The sequence below is a fragment of the Solanum lycopersicum genome, chromosome 4, assembly GCF_036512215.1.
Source record: "Solanum lycopersicum chromosome 4, SLM_r2.1".
NCBI lineage: Eukaryota > Viridiplantae > Streptophyta > Magnoliopsida > Solanales > Solanaceae > Solanum > Solanum lycopersicum.
Genome location: NC_090803.1, coordinates 51385653 through 51409848, shown reverse-complemented (window position 1 = coordinate 51409848; position 24196 = coordinate 51385653). Strand labels below are relative to the sequence as shown.

The 24196-nt window shown below is 30.8% G+C and overlaps 2 protein-coding genes across 3 annotated transcripts; one reads left to right on the top strand and one right to left on the bottom strand.

The window, feature by feature from the left end:
* Nucleotides 1-5955: 5955 nt before the first annotated feature.
* LOC101263997 (ribonucleoside-diphosphate reductase large subunit) lies at nt 5956-11903 on the bottom strand. 2 transcript variants are annotated; one of them, XM_004237436.5, is made up of 17 exons: nt 11512-11903; nt 10301-10362; nt 10092-10179; nt 9662-9925; nt 9241-9481; nt 9070-9146; nt 8743-8913; nt 8549-8641; nt 8313-8462; nt 8141-8227; nt 7890-8054; nt 7694-7813; nt 7187-7389; nt 6933-7082; nt 6702-6849; nt 6384-6467; nt 5956-6296 (listed from the first exon to the last, which is right to left on the bottom strand). In XM_004237436.5, the coding sequence occupies exons 1-17, from the start codon at nt 11737-11739 to the stop codon at nt 6201-6203; spliced, it is 2427 nt and encodes an 808-aa protein (XP_004237484.1). In that variant the 5' UTR covers nt 11740-11903; the 3' UTR covers nt 5956-6200. The 2 variants fall into 2 exon arrangements, with proteins under 2 accessions (XP_004237484.1, XP_010319803.1); XM_010321501.4 differs by having other exon boundaries at nt 10462-11888.
* A 6796-nt stretch (nt 11904-18699) lies between these two features.
* Nucleotides 18700-23833, top strand: LOC101264314 (protein LIKE COV 2). The gene is made up of 7 exons (XM_004237437.5): nt 18700-19072; nt 20713-20765; nt 20855-20964; nt 21893-22060; nt 22661-22758; nt 23066-23192; nt 23447-23833. Exons 1-7 carry the CDS (start codon nt 18965-18967, stop codon nt 23545-23547), a joined length of 765 nt encoding a protein of 254 aa, XP_004237485.1. The 5' UTR covers nt 18700-18964; the 3' UTR covers nt 23548-23833.
* Nucleotides 23834-24196: the final 363 nt, after the last annotated feature.

The window sequence follows — 24196 nt, the reverse complement described above, 5'->3', positions numbered from 1 at the left end:
TACACATAATTTAGTATTGAATTAACTTCTAAATATTTTTCTTTTAAAATATCTGTTTTATTTCATGAGATCCAGCATCCCTTGTGCTATTATTATTATTATTATTTATTTATTTATTGGCCTCTCTTATAAGTTTTCGATAGGATATAATAATGATTTTTGAAAAATTTATAATGATATTTTAACTCTACGTGATTATAATTTTTAATATTTCTTTGTCTAATTTAGATATATAAACATTTTCCTTCATAATGAGCCGTACAAAATATGCTCCTCGAAGAAATTTTCAATATTATAATGGAATGAATATATTTATAATTATATATATACTTAAAAATTATTTTTAAATATCACATCAAATTACGTAGGAAAAAATATTATTTAAATGTGAATACTAGGCCGTATAGTGTAGAGAAAATAGATGTTTGAATTGGTCGAAGCTGACTTAAGTCAATTGTAGGGACCACTACAAGTTTAATCACTTTTGTTTCAATAATTAACAGCTTTATGCTATAACATTTCCTATTACTATTATTAATTAAATTTGTGAGAAAATAATAAATATTTTTTTAAAATTAAAGATTTGGATTTGAGTTCTTTTAATTGTAAAGTGCTTTAGTCAGTATTGTTTTACTAATTAATATGAAATGTTTTATGTAAATTTTAATTTAATTAAATTAATATAGATATTTAAATATTGAATAGATATGTTTATTATAAAAAGCCTTTTTTTTCATTATTAATGTGTCAGAATGAGACTAGACCTAACAACTTGTTTCAATGGTTGTTAGTGGTTAAGTTATTGTATCGTGTGATATTTTGTTAATTCAAATAAAATATTTATATATTTTATAATTGTTATTTAAATTTTTTTAGATTGCATCATTAAATTTATTGTGTTGTAATAATAAAAAGTCTTATAATTATCATTTTATTATAAATTTATTGTGTAGTATATGTGGATTATTCATTAGATTTATCTACTAGTAATTGAATTTATGTATACGTGCTTCCATGGTGATAAGAAATTCCAAGATAACTATGTAGCTATTAATTAGATGACTTTTAGAGTGATATCTCAACACTATAAATAGAGAATCACTCACCGTATGAAAGACACAATTGAATAAGAAAAGTTCTCTCCTCTAACTTATACTTCTTGTCTTCTTCTTATTATTATAATATTTTGAACTTTCTTTATAATACGTTATCAGCACTAGTCTCTAGCCAAATGAGAGTGAGTTTAGTTTTTCTTTAACTCATGTTTTGGTTGATCTCGTTATGAGAATCAAGGTATTATTTGCATAAAATCAGGTATGTATTTTTTAAAATATTTTTATGATTTAGAATAAAATAGTATTCAGTCACTAACAATACTACTATTGGTTAAATATGACATGCTATACAAAATTTCTAATATGGAAAAAGCTATAAATTTTTAATAGCATGAGTTTGAATATTATTTTAATTGTTTTAAAAAATTCAAAAGCTAAGTCATGTTGTACTTCGGTCTATTATACTGTTGGTCAAGGGTAAGACGGTGGATTCAAGTCTCATCGCACCAAACGGGTAAGACATCAGGTTAGAGTCTGGATGCACCATAATGAAAATGTTTGAGGGTAAGACGATAGATTAATGTTCTATCGCACCAAGAGGGTATGACATCAATTTGAGTTTTGATGCATCATGATTGGGTTCAAGTCCTTGATGGCGTTACATGCCTTATATGGTAAGACATTGAGTTTGAGTCAATGCACCATAGTGATGATAAAATGATGACTAAGAAAAAATAATATATTTTTGATGAAATGAAATTTGTCTCGTTGAATTTGCTCCATTATCTAAATCGAATGTGGTAGCAGTATATGATAAGTTTGAAATTTGCTCAACTGCTCCATTCTATCATACGAATTTGGTAATAGTAAATAATAAATATGAAAGATGACAAGTGATTGAATGTATGAATAAGGGTGTGGATGAACAAAATTATAATACTCATCATTGTGGTAATTAGAGCCGTCAAAATGGGCTTGGCCCGCGAGGCCGGCCCAACTCAACCCTTGAAATATGTGGGGTTGGGCTTTTGGCCCATTTACGAACGAGGCTTTTTAGCCCGCCCCTTTTGGCCCGTTGGCCTCTTAGGCCCAACCCGCAAGCCTCAGAGGCCAACCCGTGGGCTATTAATATTTTAAAATATTTTTATATATATTTTTAATAGTGTTTTATTTTTGTAAATATTTTATGAATAAATATTTTAAAAAATTAAAAATCAAGTATTTTGCATTATCATCTTGCATGGTGAATTGTAGATGAAGATGAATTTCTTAAGGAAATAATATCACATGTTGATTCAAATGTGATCGATGGTGGAAGCAGAAGCGGAGTTATAAAAAATTAATTAATGAGTCATGTAATATTTAGAAATTTAGATATATTAAGTATTTAGGCTGTCTTGTGTTGCTGGAAATCTTTTAAACCACCTAGTTTTTTTGTAGGAGAAATAATGGAATGATCAACATTTATCCTCTAAATCTTACGTTGGCTATTATGTATTTTTATAAGTATTCACCAACGTTTGTGATTCATAAATGTGTTTTTGTAAGTATTCACCGAGGTGTGTGATTTATAAATGAGTTCTTTATGAATTGATGTCGTGTTCCTAGGCCTCAACATTCGATACTCTTTCTAAAAGAGTAATATTGTTCATGTTTTGATTGAAGGGTCAACCCGTCTCAACCCATGGCCTGCTTAGGGTTGGATTGGGTTGCTATTTTATTAACCCTTTAATTAAAAGGGTCGGCTCGCCCAACCCATTTAACTCTCTAGCCCGTTAGGGTTGGATTAGATTGGGTTGGGTCAACCCATTTTGACACCTCTAGTGGTAATTATAAAAGGAATAACACTATTAGTTCTCCAAATAGTCCTTCAAAATATGAAGGCAATTTTTATCATCAAAATGATATGAAAGGTCATTGGACTCGTGAATGTTGTCGACCCAATAATTTGACAAGTTTATAAATCCTCCATCAAAAGACAAGAAGATAAAGTGATGGTACACTTGACCTTACAAAGTGATGTTGAGGTGTGTCTTGGAAATATGATAAATTTTAAAAATCATGACAATGTACTTATAATGCAAATTTATGAAGTACATATAAATGATTAGTCCATTCCTTGAAGAGAATGTGACTTGTGATGAGTATCGTGAATACTTGATCATTCTACTGGAGAATGGGTCAAGATGTGATAAGATCATTATAGATTGAATATATGTCACAACTCATCTCTACGGGAGGTTTGAGAGGAATAAATAAATTTATTTGGCAGGAATGGTCAATGGTCGTGTACGTTTATATGTTATTATGGTATGTTTATTGTGAACTACCGAAAGGACAAAAGAAAGAAATAGTTCTTGTCTATAAGGGTTGTGGTCATTATTGTGGGGCAATAAAAATTTGTCATGGGTTGTGTACCTATGGTACAACAAAAGTAAAGCAAAAAATATGTCTTGCTCGTAATAATTTTGACCGTGACAATAATAATATAATTTCTTCCTTGAAGGAGATGCTCACCGTAGGGATGGTGTCATGTAATATGTGATAGTACACAAAACTAATTTCAAGGTCTAACGAGTTTTATTATTACCAGAAGAATAGTATTGGGGTTGTAGTAAGTCTCAAAAGAAATTTCTAAGTTTCGGATAAATTGAAATGATGTTGAGCACATGATTGAATATCCTCGAAGGACCATAGTTATGGGTTTATTCTATTCCGAGGAATTCAAGACAAAATTTATTGGTTACGCAAATGCAGAATATTTATCTGATCCACATAAAGCTCTATTTCAAGCACGCTATTTGTTTGCATGTGGAGGCACAATAATGTTTTGGCTATCAATGAAGCCAATGTAGGTGATCACTTCTTCAAACCATGCAGAAATAAAAGTCTTCCATGAAGCAAGTCAAAAGTGCGTCTGGTTGAGATCAATGACACACCATATTCAGGAAATATGTAATTTTTCTTTGAAAAAGAATTTACCAATCACAATGTACAGAGATAATCAATTGTCAATGAATGTGTCCACAAGATGATTATTATTGTGAACAAGTTTAATGTGCAATTTACTTGCAACAATGAGGTCATGACGAATAGAATGATATTCAATAATGTATTCGGCTAAGCTCAAAGCCTCGTAGATGAGTTCAACGATGCAACATCTTCGTGAATGTGATTTGATCACAAAGACATTGTCAATATCAATATTTGAGAAGTTTGTGTACAAGATTGGAGACATCATTACAAGAAATTAAGTAATGTTTTAATCAGGGGAGAATAATACGTGTTGCACTCTTTTTTCCTTGACCAAGGTTTTGTCCCACTGGGTTTTCCTGGCAAGGTTTTTAATGAGGCAACAAATAATGTGTATCAAAAGATATGTGTACTTTTTTTCCTTCACTAGAATTTTTTTCCACGGGGAGTTTTTTCCTAGTAAGGTTTTATGAGGCACATTATCTATGGACATCCAAGGGGGAGTGTTATAAATCCATTGAATTAAGTGGATTGTCAATTAAAGTTTATCATAAACTTATCCTTATCATGGATATATATTCTCAAGGTGATATGAACCTTTTTGGGATGGAAATGCATCTACTAATGTGACATTAAACATGATGACCTTTTGGTTGATTTCTCTACCTATAAATAGAGATATCATTTACCATTGTAATATACACTTGAATAAGAAGAAAAGTTCTCTCTTCCATCTTACTTCTCTTATCTTCTTCTCTTTCTATTATATTATGAGCTTGATTTTATAACACATTTTATTTTCTTCCTCATTTTGTGTTCACTTTTATCTTACAGTAATTATATTTTGTTCGATTTTTATGTATCATCGATCTAATATATATACTTTAGATTTTTAAATAAGCTAAATTAACAAAATATTCTTTATTTGATTTTTTATTTAACCAATAAGAAAATAATTACAAAATAAATATATGACTTCTTCAACAATTTAAAGCTACAAGACAATATAATGTAACTTTACAAACGCTCATAAATTGAAACAATAATAACTAACATGAAAAAAAAAAATTATACAAGTTTACACAAGAAATAAAAAGAAATACTATTCTTACTTAGATCTTTACTTTTTGTATTATATGAAGTTGTAAACTCAAAATCAACGTGAAGTGTAAATTGAAGTCCAATGGGAAAAAAAATAATTAGTAAGGTATTTATGCAGGAATAAAGTTAAAAATTACTACAGTTTTAATGGATTATCGATTTATTCAATATTAAAATATCAAAATCGAATCGGTAACCCTCTAAAAAAAATTTTATAAAATCATTAAATACATATTAATTCAATAACAATAAATCAATAACATTTTTTCTATTCGATTTATCGATCAATTCAATTTTTACATTTTTACGTTCAATTAATGAAAATTTTATATCATCTAAAATAAAATAGATCCACATATAGCCACTTAAAATAATTAATTACGCTTTACAGCTATAGTTTGATAATTACAATTTATAGCTACATGTTTTTTTGGAAGAGAGGCGAGCGAGGTTAGTTGGTGCTTCAGCATCCGGAGGAGTCTATGCGAATCCTAGGGGCGGGGTGGGGTGATAAATCAATATTATTGCATGTATATCTATAAATTAATAGGTGTTTGGAACTTGTCCACTAAAACAAATTCCTTTTGACTTGCGCTTAATCCAAAATTAGATTTGGCTGTTTGTTTTAACTATGAGGGAGGATTTAGTGTCAATGCAACAATTATTGCAATTTCCTCGAAAATATTTGTCTAATTCTATTATCTCGATTTGATACATAAAATACATCATATGATTTAGATGTATTTCGATACATAAACGAATACTCGTTTAGTTAATCTAATAAATTATTGACTAGATTAACTTCATATTTTTACACACATTCAAGTTGCTGTTAGAGAAATTCATTGCTTCAAGGAAAAATGGATTACATCGACACCACTAACCAATACAAAAGAGTTGCATATTGTTCCTTGTTTATACAAAAAGACATATACTATACTATAACCAGATATATATTTATTATATACATAATTAATTCTAATCAAATGAACATCAGTACGTGTATCTTCCACAAAGCTAAGGTCTGTTTGGCTTATCTATGACAAGGTTACCCCGTAGGCAATAGTAGCACTAACTTCCACAGGATAAACAGTCCTCGCGGTTTGTAAAAGAGCACACCATCTGAGCCAATTTAGTTTCTTCGTCAACAGCAGTCTTTGGTTTTTCCTGCAAATTGATACCAGTGCGCAGTTTGTAAGAACAAAATAATATTGACGATAAGTTACTCAGCATTATAACGTTACTACTTACTACCTTCAGCATGGAAGTGTCAACTGTGAACTTGATTGCATCAGCTGCAGCACGTGATCGTAGATAGTACATTCCAGTTTTCAAACCCTACAATAACAAGAAAGATGAAACTCAGACTCAAAATTGACCTGTGAAGATGGAACCTACAAAGATCTGTTCATGCTGTTGTAGTCTGACAACTACATTCACTAGTCGCTAAAAGATCTCTTTAAATGGATGTTTGTACTAAACTATTGAGTAACAATATACCAGACCATTTCTTAGTGCTTATGCACTCTTCAAAAGATCAACAAAACTTATAATGTGAAAATTGAAGTGTACCCTGGACCAAGCATGAAAATGAAGGGAAGTGAGCTTTCCAAAGTTGGGTTGATCCATATGGATGTTGAGGCTTTGACTCTGATCTATGTAGCAACCACGGTCTACAGCCATGTCAACCAGGGTCCGTTGCTTGATCTCCCAGACAGTCCTGAAGTCAGTGAACAGTATTAGAATGTAAGTGGAAATGAAGTGTATATAAAAACTGAACAAGTAATTAGTGAAAGTTCATACTTATAAATAACTTTAAGATCATCTGGAATTTCAGGGATTTTCTGCACAGAACCATCATCATGTATTATCCTATTCTTAACAGCAGGTGACCAGAGCCCTGTCTCGGTTAGGTCATGCAGAAGATGTTTGTTCACCACAACAAATTCACCACTGGAGATAAAAAATAAACCATGTATAAATCATATGCAGCAAGTATGATAATAATAAAAAAAAAAAAAAAAGCAGCAGCTGCAGGATCTGCTAGCAGGTGTTACCTCAGAACCCTTCTGCTGTAGATATTAGATGTATATGGCTCAAAGCATTCATTATTTCCAAGAATTTGGCTGGTTGAAGCAGTTGGCATTGGAGCTACAAGAAGTGAATTTCTTACACCATTATTTGCAATCATTTCACGAAGAGCATGCCAATCCCATTTATCAGATGGTGTAATTCCCCACATGTCTGGCTGGAGAATACCCTGGGCAGCATAATATGTATTTAGTGGAAATACAATGTGAATCAAAATAAAATCTGACAGTCATTTCATGTTCTACTGTAGTGTGTATAATTTGTGTCTCAACATTTTCAAATTCTCTTTAAACTTGCAATCATATCTTCAAAGTCAAACCAGTAAGAAGATGCTATTTTATTTATGTTAGACACTTAGAAGTATAACAACCATTTCGACTAAATCATGGATGATCGTCAATATGCACTGGAAAATCAAACATCCCATTAACATATTACCCATTTGTAAAATCTAGGAATGAAAGGATTTATACCTTGCTTACAGGACTTCCTGCATATGTCTCGTATGGGCCTTCCTTGGCAGCTAATTCAGAAGAAGCTTTTAATGCATGGTAGTATATTGTCTCAAATATGTCCTTGTTTAGCTGCTGAGCCTATACATAGACAAAGTATAAGATCAGAACAATCTGCACAAATGTACAGCTAGAAAAGATGATAGACAAAACTTACCTCCTGGGAATCAAATGCCATGCCAAGCAAAATGAATGTGTCTGCAAGTCCCTGGACTCCAAGTCCAATAGGCCTATGTCGTAAGTTAGACCTTTTTGCAGTTTCAACAGGGTAGTAATTGACGTCAATAATTTTGTTCAGGTTAGAAGTGACTAATGCAGTGACCTGTCTCACATGGCAAACAGAGCAAAATTAAGAATAATGTCAAGAGAAACATGTTCAAGAAAGTTGGTATTTAGAACAAAACAAACCTCTGCCAATTTGTCAAAATCAAAGTATCGATTTTTTGAACCCCTACTCCCCACAAGCTTAGATGGCTGTGATTCACCTGGGACCCCCTGAAAGATATAAAGGCAACACTACACTAAGAGGCAAGGAGAAAGTAGGACAAGTAAGTTTTAAGTATATACCAATGTTAACTACCTTCTCTCTAACATATCTAGGTAGAGCAATTGAAGCAAGATTGCAAACAGCAGTTTCAGTTGGACTAGTGTACTCAATAATCTCTGTACACAAGTTAGAAGACTTGATAGTGCCAAGATTCTGCTGGTTGCTTTTTCTATTGCAAGAATCCTACAATAACAAACAGATAAAGGTAGAGTAAAATTAACTGCATCACAACAAACAATGAGAAGCATAACAGAATGCATGAAAATCACCTTGTACAACATGTAAGGGGTCCCAGTTTCTATCTGGGACTTTAAGATCTCAAACCAGAGATTTTGTGCTTGAACGACCTTCTTTGCCTTTCCCTGAGTTGACAAAAGAATATTGTTAACGATCAATGCTGAATGATCTTTAATATATCAAATAAATGGTGTGCAATTAACCTCAGTAGAACACTTATTTTTACCTCTTTTTCATATTTTGTGTACAGCTTCTCAAAATCTTCACCCCAGCAATCTGCCAATCCAGGAGCCTCATTTGGACAAAACAAAGACCATATCCCATTGCTTTGGACTCTTTGCATAAATAGATCTGGCACCCAAAGAGCATAGAAAAGATCTCGTGCCCGATTCTCTTCCTGAAGAAAAGGAAACATCATGTCTTGTCAAATTGCTGAGTACAGACAAGCTTTGCCATATGAAAGGAGTACAGCAATCTAGTGCAGTGACAGAGAGCAGGTGCAGGCCCAATAGACAATATATTAAACAATTGATGATAAAAAAGAGTACCATACCTTCCCATGGTTTTTTCTTAAATCCAGAAATTCAAATACATCAGCATGCCAAGGCTCAAGGTAGACAGCAAAAGCGCCTAAACACAGCATTACAGAGTGAGAAAAGTGAAGGTAGTCTCTACACCCTAAACTTCTAGAATTATCTAAACAAGCACAAAAATGAGGACACACCCTTTCTTTTGCCACCCCCTTGATCAACATATCTGGCAGTATCATTAAACACACGCAGCATAGGAACAATCCCATTTGATGTTCCGTTTGTTCCACGAATATAACTCCCAGTAGCACGTATGTTGTGCACAGATACGCCAATTCCCCCAGCTGATTTGCTAATAACAGCACATTCCGTAAGAGTATCATATATGCCCTCAATGCTATCATCTTTCATGCATATCAGGAAGCAGCTACTTAACTGCAAGTCCCAAAAGAATACGATGTAAAATCAGGAAACATTTTACCAAAAGATGCCAATGAACAGGAGGACATTGTTGGGTAATAAACAAATATTTTCAAAACAGGACCAAATCAATGATGACTTAGTTGAATCATCAAATCAAGAAAAAATCACAGCATTAAAAGAATGTTGACCTACTTGAGGCCTTGGAGTGCCAGCATTAAATAGTGTTGGAGATGCATGAGTGAACCAGCGTTGAGACATCAAATGATATGTCTTGATGACAGATTCAATATCCTCTTTGTGGATTCCAACAGATACTCTCATCAGCATATGTTGTGGCCTTTCCACAATCTTTCCCTGAATCTTTAAAAGGTAAGACCTTTCAAGGGTTTTGAAACCAAAGTAATCATAGTCAAAGTCTCTGTCGTATATGATCTCACTGTCCAGACGAGCAGCATTCTGAGAGAAAAAAGGCAAGCTGTTAATAAGTATTTCTACAGGAAATTATAAACAAGCTCTTGATTTACCCAGAGGCCAAGAACTTTAAACATGATCTTGATTAAGAAAAACATAGATAAGATCTGACACATAACAATTAAAGGAATATTCCAAATGGCAATGATACCTTCATGATTATCTCATAAACTTCATCAGAAACAAGTGGTGCCTTCAATCCAGATCTCTCACTGACATGGTAGTACATGTCCTTAATCCTGTGATATTCCATTATTACAACCAGCACTGTCATTGTTGATCAATACACCGACATTTTATTTATATGAAAAATGAAAGAACATGAAAGACTAATGACCAATGTTGATTCAAATCACTTACGTCTCAGAAAATGATTTCTTGGTGTTCTTGTGCAGGTTGGACACAGCAATCCTTGCAGCCAGCTGCACCAAGAGATTCGATAAATCACAGATTAATTAACACATTAATCATTAAAAAGATACTTTTCCTACTATGCATTATAGAAGCTTCAATATATCTACCTTATAACAGTAGAGGAGTTGATATAAACTGTTTTTGTCTGCCTGTTTCTCATTTTCAGTCAAGTCATCTCATATCTTCATTCTCCTTTTTAATGTGTACCATTTTTTAAAAAAAAAAACAAATTCTTCTTAGAACTAATTACTGCGTTTTTGTTGTTTGATTACATAAATCAAATCAAGATTTTAGTCTAGCTCAATAATTCAAATATGATACATTCCATACCAACCTATAATAAGAAAGCATACACATACAATAGCATGGTTGACCATTACAAAAATTGTGGGGAACACTGAAACAGAAAGGAAACCAATGGGAGATCAAACTGAAAAAATGAACAAAAAAAATATGCGAAGAGCAAAACAGGACAATAATAGCAATCCACAACAATGTTTAAATTCAACATGTCGTGACTGAAATGAATGCCAAAATCTGAACTTAAGAACACAAATTCCAACAAAATTAAAAGAGATGTAACAATCAGCTTTATCAAAACACAAGCAAAAACTGAACCCAAAATTTCAATTTCCAAACCAACATTCCGTTTTCAAATATAAGCACAACCACTAAAGACGTTTGACTTGAAAACAATTAAAAAAACAAATAAATCCAGACACACAAAATTTCACAAACTTGAACAAATGCTACAATTCAGCAGCATTACTAAAGATCAACACAATCAAAACGAACCCAGAAGCAATTACAACTAAAAAAAACAGATAAGGCCAGACCCATAACTTGCGACACAGAGCATAAATCTACGTGTAAAAAATGCTAATTTCAGCAGCATTTCTGAACATCAATACAATCAAAACCAACCTAGATGCAATTATGAAAAAAAACCACATATAAAACCAGACCCATACTTTCCACAGATCACAAATTTATGCGTAGAACTCATTAAAAGTACAGTAATATGAACCCATAACTTCAAAAAATACAATGCTAAAAACCTTAATATTGAACCCACATAGTTCAAATCCAAAATCCAACCTCCAAACAAAAACATGATAAGCATGTCAAACCAAATAATTCAAAATGGAGCAACTTACACATGCATAATCAGGATGATTAGCAGTCATAGCAGCAGCAGTTTCCGCAGCCAATTCATCAAGCTGACTAGTAGTTACACCCTTGTAAACACCAGCACAAACCTTCTGAGAAACAAGAACTGGATCACAATGATCCGTACTAAGCCCATAACTCAATTTCTTAAGCCTAGCAGTAATCTTATCAAAGTGAACAGTTTCCTGACGCCCATCTCTCTTCACCACATACATCTTTTCAACGAAATTTCTTTTGAGGAATTTCGTTGATATGCTTTTTTGGCCTCGTAGTGAAGTGATTATATAGAATAATTAAGAATTTCAATATGTTTGGCGCAAATTAGGGTTTCAATTTTTGGGATTTTCGAAAAATTCCCGCCAATTAGGAAGAGTGAGGGGTGAAGATAATATGGAGGGAGGAAAGCGTATAGGAAAAGCTGAACGTGGGACCCACCTGCTTAACCAGTTATTTTGAAATTAATTATCCTACTAACTAAGTGATAAAGTTGTTTTTTAATTTTATCACAACTAAACTAAAATAATTTAACTCTAAAATCAATCTTAAAACTAATTATTCTTAATCTCTCGTACCAAACAACCACAAAAACCATGTGAATAGTTTGTATATATTGGATAACTAGTGTACTTGTCCGCATTCGCGTGATTAAACTAAAAAATTAAATATATTATAAAATAATAGTGGCATTACTTGGTAAATATTCTTATAATGAATAATGCAACAAAAGAGAGGAAAATAGGTTACGATCCTAAGACCTATTCAAAGAAATTGCTAAAAGAAATTATGCTACAAATTGATGATTAAAAAGATGAAACATAAAAGTTGATATGAAAAACTCCAATTTATTGATAATCAAATCATCACAATGTTATAGCAATTTTTATTGGTATAATCAGCACTATATAATCATAAATTATTCCTATTGTCTCGTATAATTTGATCACTATACAAAAAATAATTATCACATATTAATGGATCATCTTACTAAAATAAAAAAACATTAATTAATATTACCTCAATCATCTTTATTCATTTTTAAAGTATTCACCCTTGTTGTGAAATTTCAAAAAAGTTCTTAAAGGGTGAATTGGTAAAACTATCCATTTATTTATGATTTCTTAATATATACGCGTAAAAACAGAAGTGATCACACATGTGAGAATGGAGAGAGTAATGATTTTTTATTTGTATAAATCACTAAATAGTAAAAATGAAAAAGGGCCTAAAATACCCTCAAAGTATTAGAAATGGTACAAAATTATCCTCCATCCACCTATTGGCTCCAAAATACCCTTCTCACCCACCTATTGGGTCCAAAATACCATTAACCACTTATTTAACGGTTTTATATTTAAACTATTTAAATAATTTTTTAAATACGTGGCGCTCAACTATTGTTATAATTTAACTTATTAGTATAATTTATAAATCAATACACTATCCACCCATTACTAATTAAACCCACCAAATTAATAAATCCTTCACATTATTAATGCAACAACAGAAAAGCTACTGTCAATTGATTGTTCTTACAAATTTGAGACGAAAATATCTATAGAAGTAAATTATCATACATTCAAGTGTCTAAATAAAAATTAATGACAAATTTAAAAAGTTTGACTATGTTCATCTTTATTATTCTTACGTCTCAATTATGTGATGTTACTTTATAGGTAATTTTTTTTCCAAAATAATATATTAAAGGTTTTAAAACAAATCATAAATATTTATAAAAGTATATTTTAAAAAAGTGCATGAATTGATTCGGGATATATTAACTCTTTACCTTTAATCATAAATATTTATAAAAGTATATTTTAAAAAAGTGCATGAATTGATTCGGGATATATTAACTCTTTACATTTAATCATAAATTTTAAATTTAATCTTGAAAGAGAATCCTATTGAAAGTGTGCTCCTAAATAAGCGGCTCAACATAAATTTAATTGGGGCTTTGATTCGGACTTGAATAATTTTGGATGTCATTTTCAGAAATCTATAATTTCATCGTGTTTTAGTAGTGTTTATGACGATTTTGATATAATAGCTCGATTATTAATTAGGTAGGGTTTAGTTAGTAATGAGTGGGTAGTGAGTTGGTTTATAAATGATACAAATAAATTATAACAAATAGTTGAGCATCAAGTATTTTAAAAAATATTTAAATAGTTTAAATTTAAAATCATTAAATAAGTGGTCAATTTTGAACTTAAAGGTAGATGACAATGGTATTTTGGAGCCAATAAGTGGATGAAAAGGGCATTTTGGAGTCAATAGGTGGATGAAGGGTAATTTTGTACTATTTTCAATATTTTAAGGGCATTTTAGGCCCTTTTTCGTAATAAAAATAAAGAAATAAAAATCTATGATTTCTTAATATATGTACGTAAAAAGAAAAATGATCAACTAATATAAAACGAAAAAATTATATATTTTTTTTATAAATGAGTATATAATAAATTAAATAAATAGAGATATTTATGGTAAACCATGATGAGATAAAGTGCATAAATTTCATCAGATTCAATCCAGCTCATAAAGACATATTTATTTAATTGAAAAATATTTTGAAACATTCGGCCAAAATATTTTTCAAGAGATTACTGTTTATAAGACTAAATAAACATATTAATTCATCCTCAACAATTTTGATATATTGAATAATATAAACCCAAGATTACATCAATGGCATTGATGGATCTTCAAAATTTGTTCTATTCCTTTCAACGTTTATACTCAACCAAATCCACATTCATGAAGTGCAACTCTTCAACGACATTCGAGATAAAAAACATCAGACTTGAAAGAATATATTCTTATTCTACATGACTTGCAATTGATGCTACTCTAAGTTTTTTATCATATGTGAGAGGGAAAGAGAAAGAGATTAGGGTTAAAATATAAAATTAGGTAATTTCAACTGAAATTGGGTTATTTAAGTCAAATTTAAGATTTTCATCCAATTGAGGGATATAAATGATGAGATTAGTAACGGCAGGGGTGAAAATAACTTCTTTTTAACGACAAGGGTATAATCAATCAATTAAACAAAGTTGAAGGATATTTTTGACTATTTTCCCATTAAAATAAGACAATTACGCAAACTGGTCATTCAGATTTGAGACTTTTACTTTTACAAAAAATTGAACCAATTACTAAAAAAATAATGAAATTGGCTTAAATACTTTCTTTTTTCTTCCTCCTTCAGTATTAACGGCTTCCTTTGTCATTTTCTTTTCATCTCCGTCTTCTCTTCTTTTTTTAAAAAAATAAAATACAATAAAAATTGATGTATCTAAAACATGCATTGTTTTGAGAAAATTATATATCAATTTAAAATATTGAGAAGATTTTCATATCTAAAATATGAAACCGTTTAGAGGTGATTTTGATCAAATTATCTTCTTCGTCTTTATGAGTCTTATTTGTCTTTTTTTTGAAAAATAAAAATAATAAAAATTGAATTAACAAAAATGTGAATAGTTTAAAACGAATTAAACATTAAAAGACTCGATACATCGAGAGAATTTCATATCTAACATTTAAGAATGTTTATAGGTGATTTCAAGTTGATTGAGGTTAAATAGTCAATGTGTGTTTTCATGTATACTAAATGTATGTTTTATGTATAGTTAAACCATATCTTAGTTTTTTTGAGTGTACCAATATTAGTCAGTGTATAGCTCATGATGTATATGTATGCTATTTTATATAGTAAGTGTATATTTTCTATGACTTTTGACAAGCCATAAAATATAATTAGATACTTTTTATGACTGAGAGCTATTTTTAATGGGTAAATCACAAAAGTATGTTATATTATAAAAATATTTACCATTTATAACAACATAATTTTTCTGACTAAATATAATATTTTTTTAATTAAGAAAATTATACAATATTCGCTTCTTTCGCAACCCTTTTGCCTTTTCTTCTTTTAATTCTTCTACTTCTTCGACTTCGTCTTTCTTTCTTTTTACTCTCCGCACCTTCATCTCTTTCTGTTGTTTTTACTCTTCTATTTATTTTGATATCTTCCTCTTCTTCTTCTTTTTTTTTAATTCTTGTTCTTGTTCTTCTTCTTTGAACTTTTCATCTAAATAACTATATTCTTCTAATTAGTTTTTGCCCATGTCACTATTTTTATCTAAAAACAAGATGAAAAGAGGAAAAAGTAATTGAAATTATATAAAATCACGTTTTTGAGCAAAAAATTCAAATCTTTAAAATTATAGAAGTAAGAGTTCACCATTGATGGTCATTATAAAGCTTCAAAATTTAAACTTATTATATGAATTTTACGAATTTGTGATAAGTTTGAATAGGTAGTTCCTACAAATAATTGAAAATGTCGTTTGGAGTTTATGTATCAATTTTAAGAGAGTTCGGTTAAGTTTATAATTGATTTTAGGTGAAATATTAGATTGAAATAAATTAAATATAATATTAAAATTGTACTAAAGTTGAATTAGATAATATAATATCAATGCAAATTTAATTCATTTTGAAGTTTTTGATTTATTTGTTACTATTGGATACTTAACTTGTTTAATTCATCATTGATATAACTTATCATTCTATAGATCATTGTCATGTCTTTCGTTAGTGACGTTTTCTATTCGTTCTTAATTCTCTCTTCTAATTCAACTTTAATACTGTGTAATATAATTTTAATGCAAATTTAATTCATTTTATAGTTTTTTGATTTATTTGTTACTATTGGATACTTGTTTAATTCATTATTGATACAAGTTTAATTCACTTTAAAGATCATTGTCTTGTTAGTCTTTCCATTCATTCGTAATTCTCTCTTCTTATTCAAAAGTAATACAATTTTAATGCAAATTTAATCATTTTGCAGTTTTTATTTATTTATTGTTATTATTGGATATTTGTTTAATTCATTATTGATACAAGTTTAATTCACATAAATCATTGTCTGATATTTCATTTGTTACATTTTCTTTATTTATGTTTAATTTTCTCTTTTGTCTCAACTTTAATATTTGTGTAGTACACTTTTAAATACAAATTTAATTCATTTTGCAACTAAGTAATTGATTTGTTACAATTGAGTTACTTGTTTAATTCATTATTGATAGACGTTTTATTCAGTTACATGCAGATCAAAGAATGCTCTTTTGTTTTCAACATTCTACATTCATATCTAATTATGTTTTAATAATTCAACTCTAATATGTTTGAAATACATTTTTAATTCAAGTTTAATTCATGTCTCTTCATTTGCTACGACTATATTACTTCTCTTCTAATAATTCAACTTTAATATATTTGTAATACATTTTTAATTAAAATTTAATTCATTTTGTAATTTTTTATGCCTCTTAATTTGTTACGATTATATTACTTATCTAATTCACTATTGATATAAGTTTGTATGAAATCGTTGACTATACTATGAAAACAAAGGAAAACAGAGCAATAGAAAAAGAGAGAGAAAGAGCAACAAAAAAGAAAGCAAGAAAAATAGGACAACTGAAAGAAAGGAAAAAGGATTAAAGGAAGAGAAAGATAGAAAGAGACGGAGAAAAAGAGAAAGAAAGAAAGAAAGGAGAAAGTGCGAGTCAGAGAAAAGAAAGAAATTTAAAAGCTGTTATAAATGGTAATAATTAAAAAATAAATTTAAAATAAGTAATTATTTTTAAAAAGGAATCCACCCATGTAATTAACCCATTTTTTTTATCTTATACAAATAAAATTTGCTATATTTATTGTAAACTAATTAGTTTGTCGTATATATTTGAAATTGTCCTAATGAAATATGGTAGCAAATGTTTTGAGTTGAAAATCAACCAGTATGAGCTTAGTGGCGGAGCTACTCAAGGTATCCAATTGGACACCCTTTGTTGAAAACAAATACCGAATATACAAGTAAAATGATATAAGAAGAGTTTGAATTACATATTTTAGACACTCTTTATATAACAAGCAAATGTAGCCTAATAATTTTAGACACCTCAAGTGATGTAGCACAATGAAATATGTAAAAGCCAACAATTTGAGGATCATAAATTTGAGATGATACGACTCAAAGTACAATTTTTTTTTTTGCTATGTGATAAGAACATAAATACATGAATTTTTTTTACTTAAAAAAGAACTTAGTCAAAATAGAATGGAATTTGTAAAATTGGAATGTGTTCAAATTTTACGATGCCATCAACTTGCATAATCTATATTTTCTCCTACTAATTAGTGTCATCGTTCAAAATTTATAGGAAAGTAATATATATTCTTGGATAAATTATTTTTTTCAATCATGGCTTTTTACCTTATCATCTTACATACTACAAGATCATTTCTCTCTTTGGAGAAACACAACAAAAGTGATACATTTATTATCAAGAAATTTAGATAATATAGTCATATTAGCTTGTATGAATATTTTTTTATATCACAAGATCATTTTCATATGTTATAAAAGGTACACATCAAATTTTGCATTACTCAAAGTCTTATACATTCAAGGTGGCGATATTCCCTTGCCCTCCTCACTACCTTGATAGCCCCTCATCATATTATTGCGTATCATTATTTTAAATAAAAGCTTATTCATCTTTAATATTTATATTAAATTTATTATAATTAAATGAGTAATTAAAGATTAAAAAAAATGATAATCAATTACTATTACTTATTTGATGTTGAATAATAAGGTGTTTGATTTTTTTTTTTTGTGTCCCATATTCCCCACAAGCTACCTAAATTCCCTTTGCCCCCCTATGCCAATTATTGGTTTTTTTTGGCTGAAATTTACAGCCTAATTTCTATTTTTTTTCTTAAATAAATAAAATTTAAAACTCTCTCAACATTATATTTATTATTGAAATTGACTTTGCATGTTCAAACTACCAGAACTCTATAAATAAATGAAGTGTAGTGCACTTAACTAGCTTTAATCATAGAGTTGGAATCAATATTAAAGAATAAGTCATAATATCGTTTTGATTATACATTTTAGTTAAAAATTTTAAAATATTTCTTCACATTTTAAGTTTTAAAAATCGATACTAGTTCAATCCAAATAAATAGAGTATATTTGACTAGCTTTTGATCATTGATTATAAATTAATTTTAAAAAATTTATTCATAAATATTTGTTGATTATAAATTTTAAATTTGTTTAAATAGATTAGTTCAATTTTTAGTTTTTTAAGATTCATTATATTTTTTTTGATAAATTCTATGTTTAAGTACAATTTCGATTCAAAAAATTTTCAAAATTTATAACGAAACGAAAGCGTTTTTTTTTTCTCACTTCATTTCTAAGTTTACGAAGGGGAAAAATAGGTGGGCACCTTACCTTACAAGTCTCTTCTTCACAATAATATCATCTCAGCTGTCTCTGTGTTGTTTTTGCAAGTCTTCTCTATTTCTTGCTGAGATCTAGAGACAAAGCCCTAAAACTAAAAAGCAAAAATGGCGGAAGAGAAGGATCCCACTTCTATACCACTAAGTCAAGCTTCTGAAGATCCTGAAGACCCCATCAAATCTACTCCTGCTTCACCCAATTCTTCTACCCGCAAGGTCAGTTTTTCTTTCTAAAAGCTGTCTGATTTTTTGAGGTTTTAGAGGAAATTTACTCTTATCCTTGAAGCTAACAGAGATTATGAAGAAAAGGGGAGATGGGTTTTTGTGTTTGGTACAGGAAGTGTATTTTCTTGATTTTGAAAATATGGGAAATGGAGAAGGGATTGGAAAGAATGGCGAAAATGGGGAAATGGATAGTTGTGTTTGCCGCAGGACATGGACAAACTTGTTGAAAAGTATTGAGTTTTCGATATTTTCTTTTTTGGGTTCAAAGGGTAGTGTATATATTTACAATTTATGAATTACCAATTCGAATAAATGCATTTCTCGTTTCCATAGTTTTTGAAGTTGAAGCTTGAAAAATTGAGTTGTTAAAGTTGTGTTTGGACTTGCATTTTACTTGGGAAAAAATAGGATTTTTGTGAGTGGAAGTGAAATTTCTTAATTTCTACCAATTGCAAATATTTGAAAGATAAGAATTTCATGGCCAAATAGATATTTGGGGATAAATTGTCAAAATCTGATCCAAAATCTATGCTAAGTGTGCGGAGAATATTGGTTTTGAAGTAGACACAATTGATTCTTAAAATGAGGTTTTGATGTTTTTTCGTCTTATATACCTGCTCATGTACAATGTGGTTTGTATTTCTTTCACTTGGGTTGGGAGTTATCAAATAGTTAGAGTCAATTTATGCACAAAAAAGAAGGTACATTCTAATAATCTGAATGATGGGTTAATTTTGATATGATCAAAGTCACAGATTTTGTGCATCCTTATAAGAAAAAAAAGGTCATAGATTTTGTGTATCCTTGTAAAAGAAAAAGGTCAATAGATTTTGTGCATCTTATCTACTTATGGGATGTAGTTGGTAATTTGGGTTGGGGTCAAACTTATTAATTTAGCATCAGCCTATGCTAACATACATTCTTGCGTTTTGGTTTTCAAATTGATGTGATAGAGAGATATTATTGTGATTAACTATGTTGCTCGAACTTTTCAAATCCTTCAAATTTCAGTGCTTTTTTTGAGGATCCGACACGGTTGCGCAACATTTTTGGAGAGTCTAAGCAAAATAAGCTACCTAAATCTGTTTGATTTTATATTGGAAGAAAGTTATTTGAACAAGTTTTTAAAAAGAGATGAAGAGTTTTAAAGACCGTTCAACAAAACTTGAATCCGAAAAAGAAGTTCAAACTAGTAAAGAAGTGGTCCAAGTCAGAATAAATGATTTAAGAAAATCCAGGTTCTTTGGGGAGTAAAACAGTATATTTACTTGTCCTTTTCCGACCCAATGTACTAATATATATTCTACATATACTTATACGAAAAGAATCTTCAAATTGGAAAACAAGTTGACACATGAGAACAAATAATTTAGAAAATCCAGGTTCTCTAGAGGGGAACTGTTTGATAGACACCTGAGCTGTATATTCAATCTCGAGTCCTTTTAATGCCAATTGTACTCCAATATATTCAGTCTGGAATTTACTTTGTTTTTTGTGCATGTATAGAGAAGCTCCTATGAGAAAAGGACATATTTAAGCACTCCTCTATATTTAAGCATTCCTCTCTATACATATTCCTGTAGGCAGTTTACTTGTATATATCTTAATTGTTTTTCATACCTCTTTTTCAGGCTTGCTGTTATTTTCTTCAAAGTTGGGTATCTAAGAAGTTTATGACTGGATGGTAATTTCTTATATCTATGTTGCGTTACCAATTTTAATAGGTTTTGGCTAACTTTGAATCCGTAACAACTCCAAAATTTGAAATTGCAGTGTGGTTCTCTTCCCTGTGGCGGTTACATTCTTTGTGACATGGTGGTTTATTCAGTTTGTTGATGGTTTCTTCAGTCCACTATATGAACAACTTGGCATTGACATATTTGGTAAGTCCAATTTTCCTACATTTTGATAGCTGCAGTTAGTTTCCTGTATTGGTTTATCCTGCTTCTTGATACTTAGTAGTTCAATACCCTGCATATTCAAGGCTCACCTCGTATTTTCATTTTCAGATATTTCATTATCCTGCATCACTGCAACTTCACCAAATAATATTGCAAATTGTTCTTTAAAATTGAGCTTATCAGCTGCATATATCTCTTTGTGAACATGTAAAAAGTTACTTTACATGTTGAGGAGAAAAGTAATGAAATGCATTATAAACTTTCTTTACTTACTGTAGTGAAGAGTCGGAGCATTATGAGAAAGAATAAGTTTTGGTGATTATATTTTCTTGTCTTGTCTTCATGATGGAAGTACAATTTTGTTTCTGGTATCTGAAGATTTCAGTCAGGGGCTTCAAAAAGGATATTGCTTTCAGCATACAAAATTACAACCAACTATGTCCAGCCATATAAGTCTAAGATGCTCGTGGTTGACCTGGCATAACTACAAATAACTAGAAAAATAGCCATTAATTGTGCTTGCTTCTTTTAACATTGTGTTTAGGGTTTAGCCTTCTCTGACTAACTCGTATGAATTGCTTTGCTCTTATAAATGTGATGTTGATATCAGTGTATATGTAATAATACACTTCTCTTTTCCTGAGTTGTAAATGCCTCTCACGTGTGCGGAAGCCATTGATGTCTATTCTACATGATCAAATATCTAATATTCATTAAGTGTAGAACTTCAGCTGGTTTTTGACTGTCCATTATGTTTTGTGTTATCTTTCTATGTTTCATGCATGATTGATAAATCTCATGTTCCATGCATGATTTATGTGTTGTCCACCTTCCGATCTGTATTAAAAGTTGTTATCTATTGTATATTCCCCATATATCCTGATCTTTCGGACATTTGTTGTTGGTGCAGGACTAGGATTTGTCACATCTCTTGTTTTTGTATTCTTAGTTGGAGTTTTTGTTTCATCCTGGCTGGGTGCTACTGTTTTTTGGATTGGGGAATGGATTATTAAACGAATGCCATTTGTCAGACACTTATATTCGGCTTCAAAGCAGATCAGTTCTGCAGTGTCTCCAGGTAAAGTTACATTTTTCTTCTTCTGAAGAGCACAATGATGAAATGAGACTTACCTTCCATTTGTTAAGGGGAAAGGCAAGGCAAGGAGTGGTGCACTTATCTAATTCACTTCTGGATCCATTTCTTGCTACTATCATCCTGAGATGGAAATGGGAAAGGAGAAGAAACAAGGAGACCGTGTGTGGGATGGGGTGGGGGTGGGGGGTGGGGTGAATGGGGTTATTTCATAATAGTTTACAGAATATTATGTTACTATCACCTGTTCCTTTCATCAAGAAAAGGGTGGATAGCAAAAGAAAGAAAAAGTAAGGATAATCTCTAGCAGTGGAGTGTAACAAATCTCAGAGCTGTGAAGTAAACATGTGAAATCTGAAATAAACTTTCATTGATGTCCTGGACTTCCATTTAAATAATAAAGGGTGTCAAAAAGCATGGGGATCAGGACCATAAGACAGACAATACATCAAAATTGTGTCTCGAAGATAAAGAAATAAGTACTTTATTTTGAGAGTTGAGGTTGCTACCTGGAGTATTTTGGTTTTGCTGTATTCTCTTTTTACTTGTTCTTGATACTTACTTTTATTCGTATATAATCTACAGATCAAAACACCACCGCTTTTAAGGAAGTGGCAATTATTCGTCATCCCCGTGTGGGGGAATATGCTTTTGGTTTTATAACATCATCAGTTACCCTTCAGGTATTTGTTCGCTGTAGCAAGTTTTCCCTTATTACTGCAATAGGGAAAAAACCATCCTTCTTATTATTTTCAGAAATGCATATTTTCTTTTGCTGCTGTGCAGTGCTGAATGTTCTTTTGATGTGCATAAGTTCTTTCTTGAACTACTGACATTTTTCAAAGATAAGCTCCTCATATTCTCTCCGGTGACTTGATAGAGATGAAAGACGAGAAGTAGAAAGAACAACAATAATAGAACACAGAAAAGAGCATTTAATAATATTGTTGGCTGATATATGTACATTGACACATTATTTCTGGATGGCAGACAGAAGAAGGGGATGAAGAATTGTATAGTGTTTTTGTCCCTACAAACCATTTGTACATTGGTGATGTACTCCTGGTTAACGCCAATGATGTCATAAAACCAAACATGTCCATCCGTGAAGGCATTGGTATGTCTCTGGTTTTCTGGTAACTCGTCTTTAATATGTCACTCCTTGTTTTGTACTAGTAGCTCGGTTGACTGGTTGAAGCATGCATCTTAGTTGATGGTGTCTTTAGTTTACTGAGTTATCCAACTTTCTAAAACTAACCAACATAAGCTTATCCATGGTAAGATCTATCTCCAAATGCATCAAATGAATTTCGGGCATGTCTACAGAACTGTTTTCAAGTGTTTCTAACAGTGAAGCCAAAAAAAATGCAGAGATCATTGTTTCCGGAGGAATGACCATGCCTCAAAGGATCTCTCATGTGGCAAGAGTTGCGCGACAAAGTGAAAGAATTCCACTGAACAGAATTAAGTAAAAATAGTGATGAACATGACAATGTAGGACGGTTTGTAATTAGTCAAGGAGGGAAAGAAAAATCATATATACATTGCTGTAATTTTTCGGATCGATCCGATATATGTTGTATTATGTCTCTGTTCTGAAGATACAGTAAAGTTCTCGTTGAAGGTTTAAATTCATGTCCATCTCAGGCAATCAAACAGATATATCCAGTTATCATGTTGTCCCAACATGGGTGAATGTAAAAATATTAGTAAATATGGACAATTTTTTTTTATAAATTAAAAATTTATTTTTGTTTAGCATGTATCTACAACAGTCGATGATAAATTACTTGTAAGCATCATCCGATTTAAGGACCAAAGAGGTATGGAGCTTCATCTTAACCAACTTATAGAATAAGTGGGTATTTTTAGGGGTGTACAAAATAGAATCGATAAATTGAATATAAAAAGTGTAACATCTCACAAATTTGAATTAGCTAGAAATAAGCTAAGAAACTAAAAATATTTTATTGGAAAGAAAAGAAAATTTTTTAAGTTTAAGAAGTGAGTTTTGATCATTTTCAAACGGTCATAAATTCTAGCTTCGGATGAGTTAGAGGTAGTTCTTGATACGGTTAGAAAGCCCTTGGAGAGATCTTTTCAACACCGCTGTGTTTGTGC

Excerpts from the sequence above, each read along its gene's own strand:
- LOC101263997 (XM_004237436.5), bottom strand. The coding sequence starts at position 11,739 with ATGTATGTGGTGAAGAGAGATGGGCGTCAGGAAACTGTTCACTTTGAT. Across the intron at positions 7,083-7,186 it reads TACAGCAGAAGGGTTCTGAG|TGGTGAATTTGTTGTGGTGA; the intron begins GTAACACCTGCT and ends TTTTATCTCCAG. Across the intron at positions 6,850-6,932 it reads GATCTTAAAGTTATTTATAA|GACTGTCTGGGAGATCAAGC; the intron begins GTATGAACTTTC and ends CACTGACTTCAG.
- LOC101264314 (XM_004237437.5), top strand. The coding sequence starts at position 18,965 with ATGGCGGAAGAGAAGGATCCCACTTCTATACCACTAAGTCAAGCTTCT. Across the intron at positions 19,073-20,712 it reads CCAATTCTTCTACCCGCAAG|GCTTGCTGTTATTTTCTTCA; the intron begins GTCAGTTTTTCT and ends CCTCTTTTTCAG. Across the intron at positions 20,766-20,854 it reads AAGAAGTTTATGACTGGATG|TGTGGTTCTCTTCCCTGTGG; the intron begins GTAATTTCTTAT and ends TTGAAATTGCAG.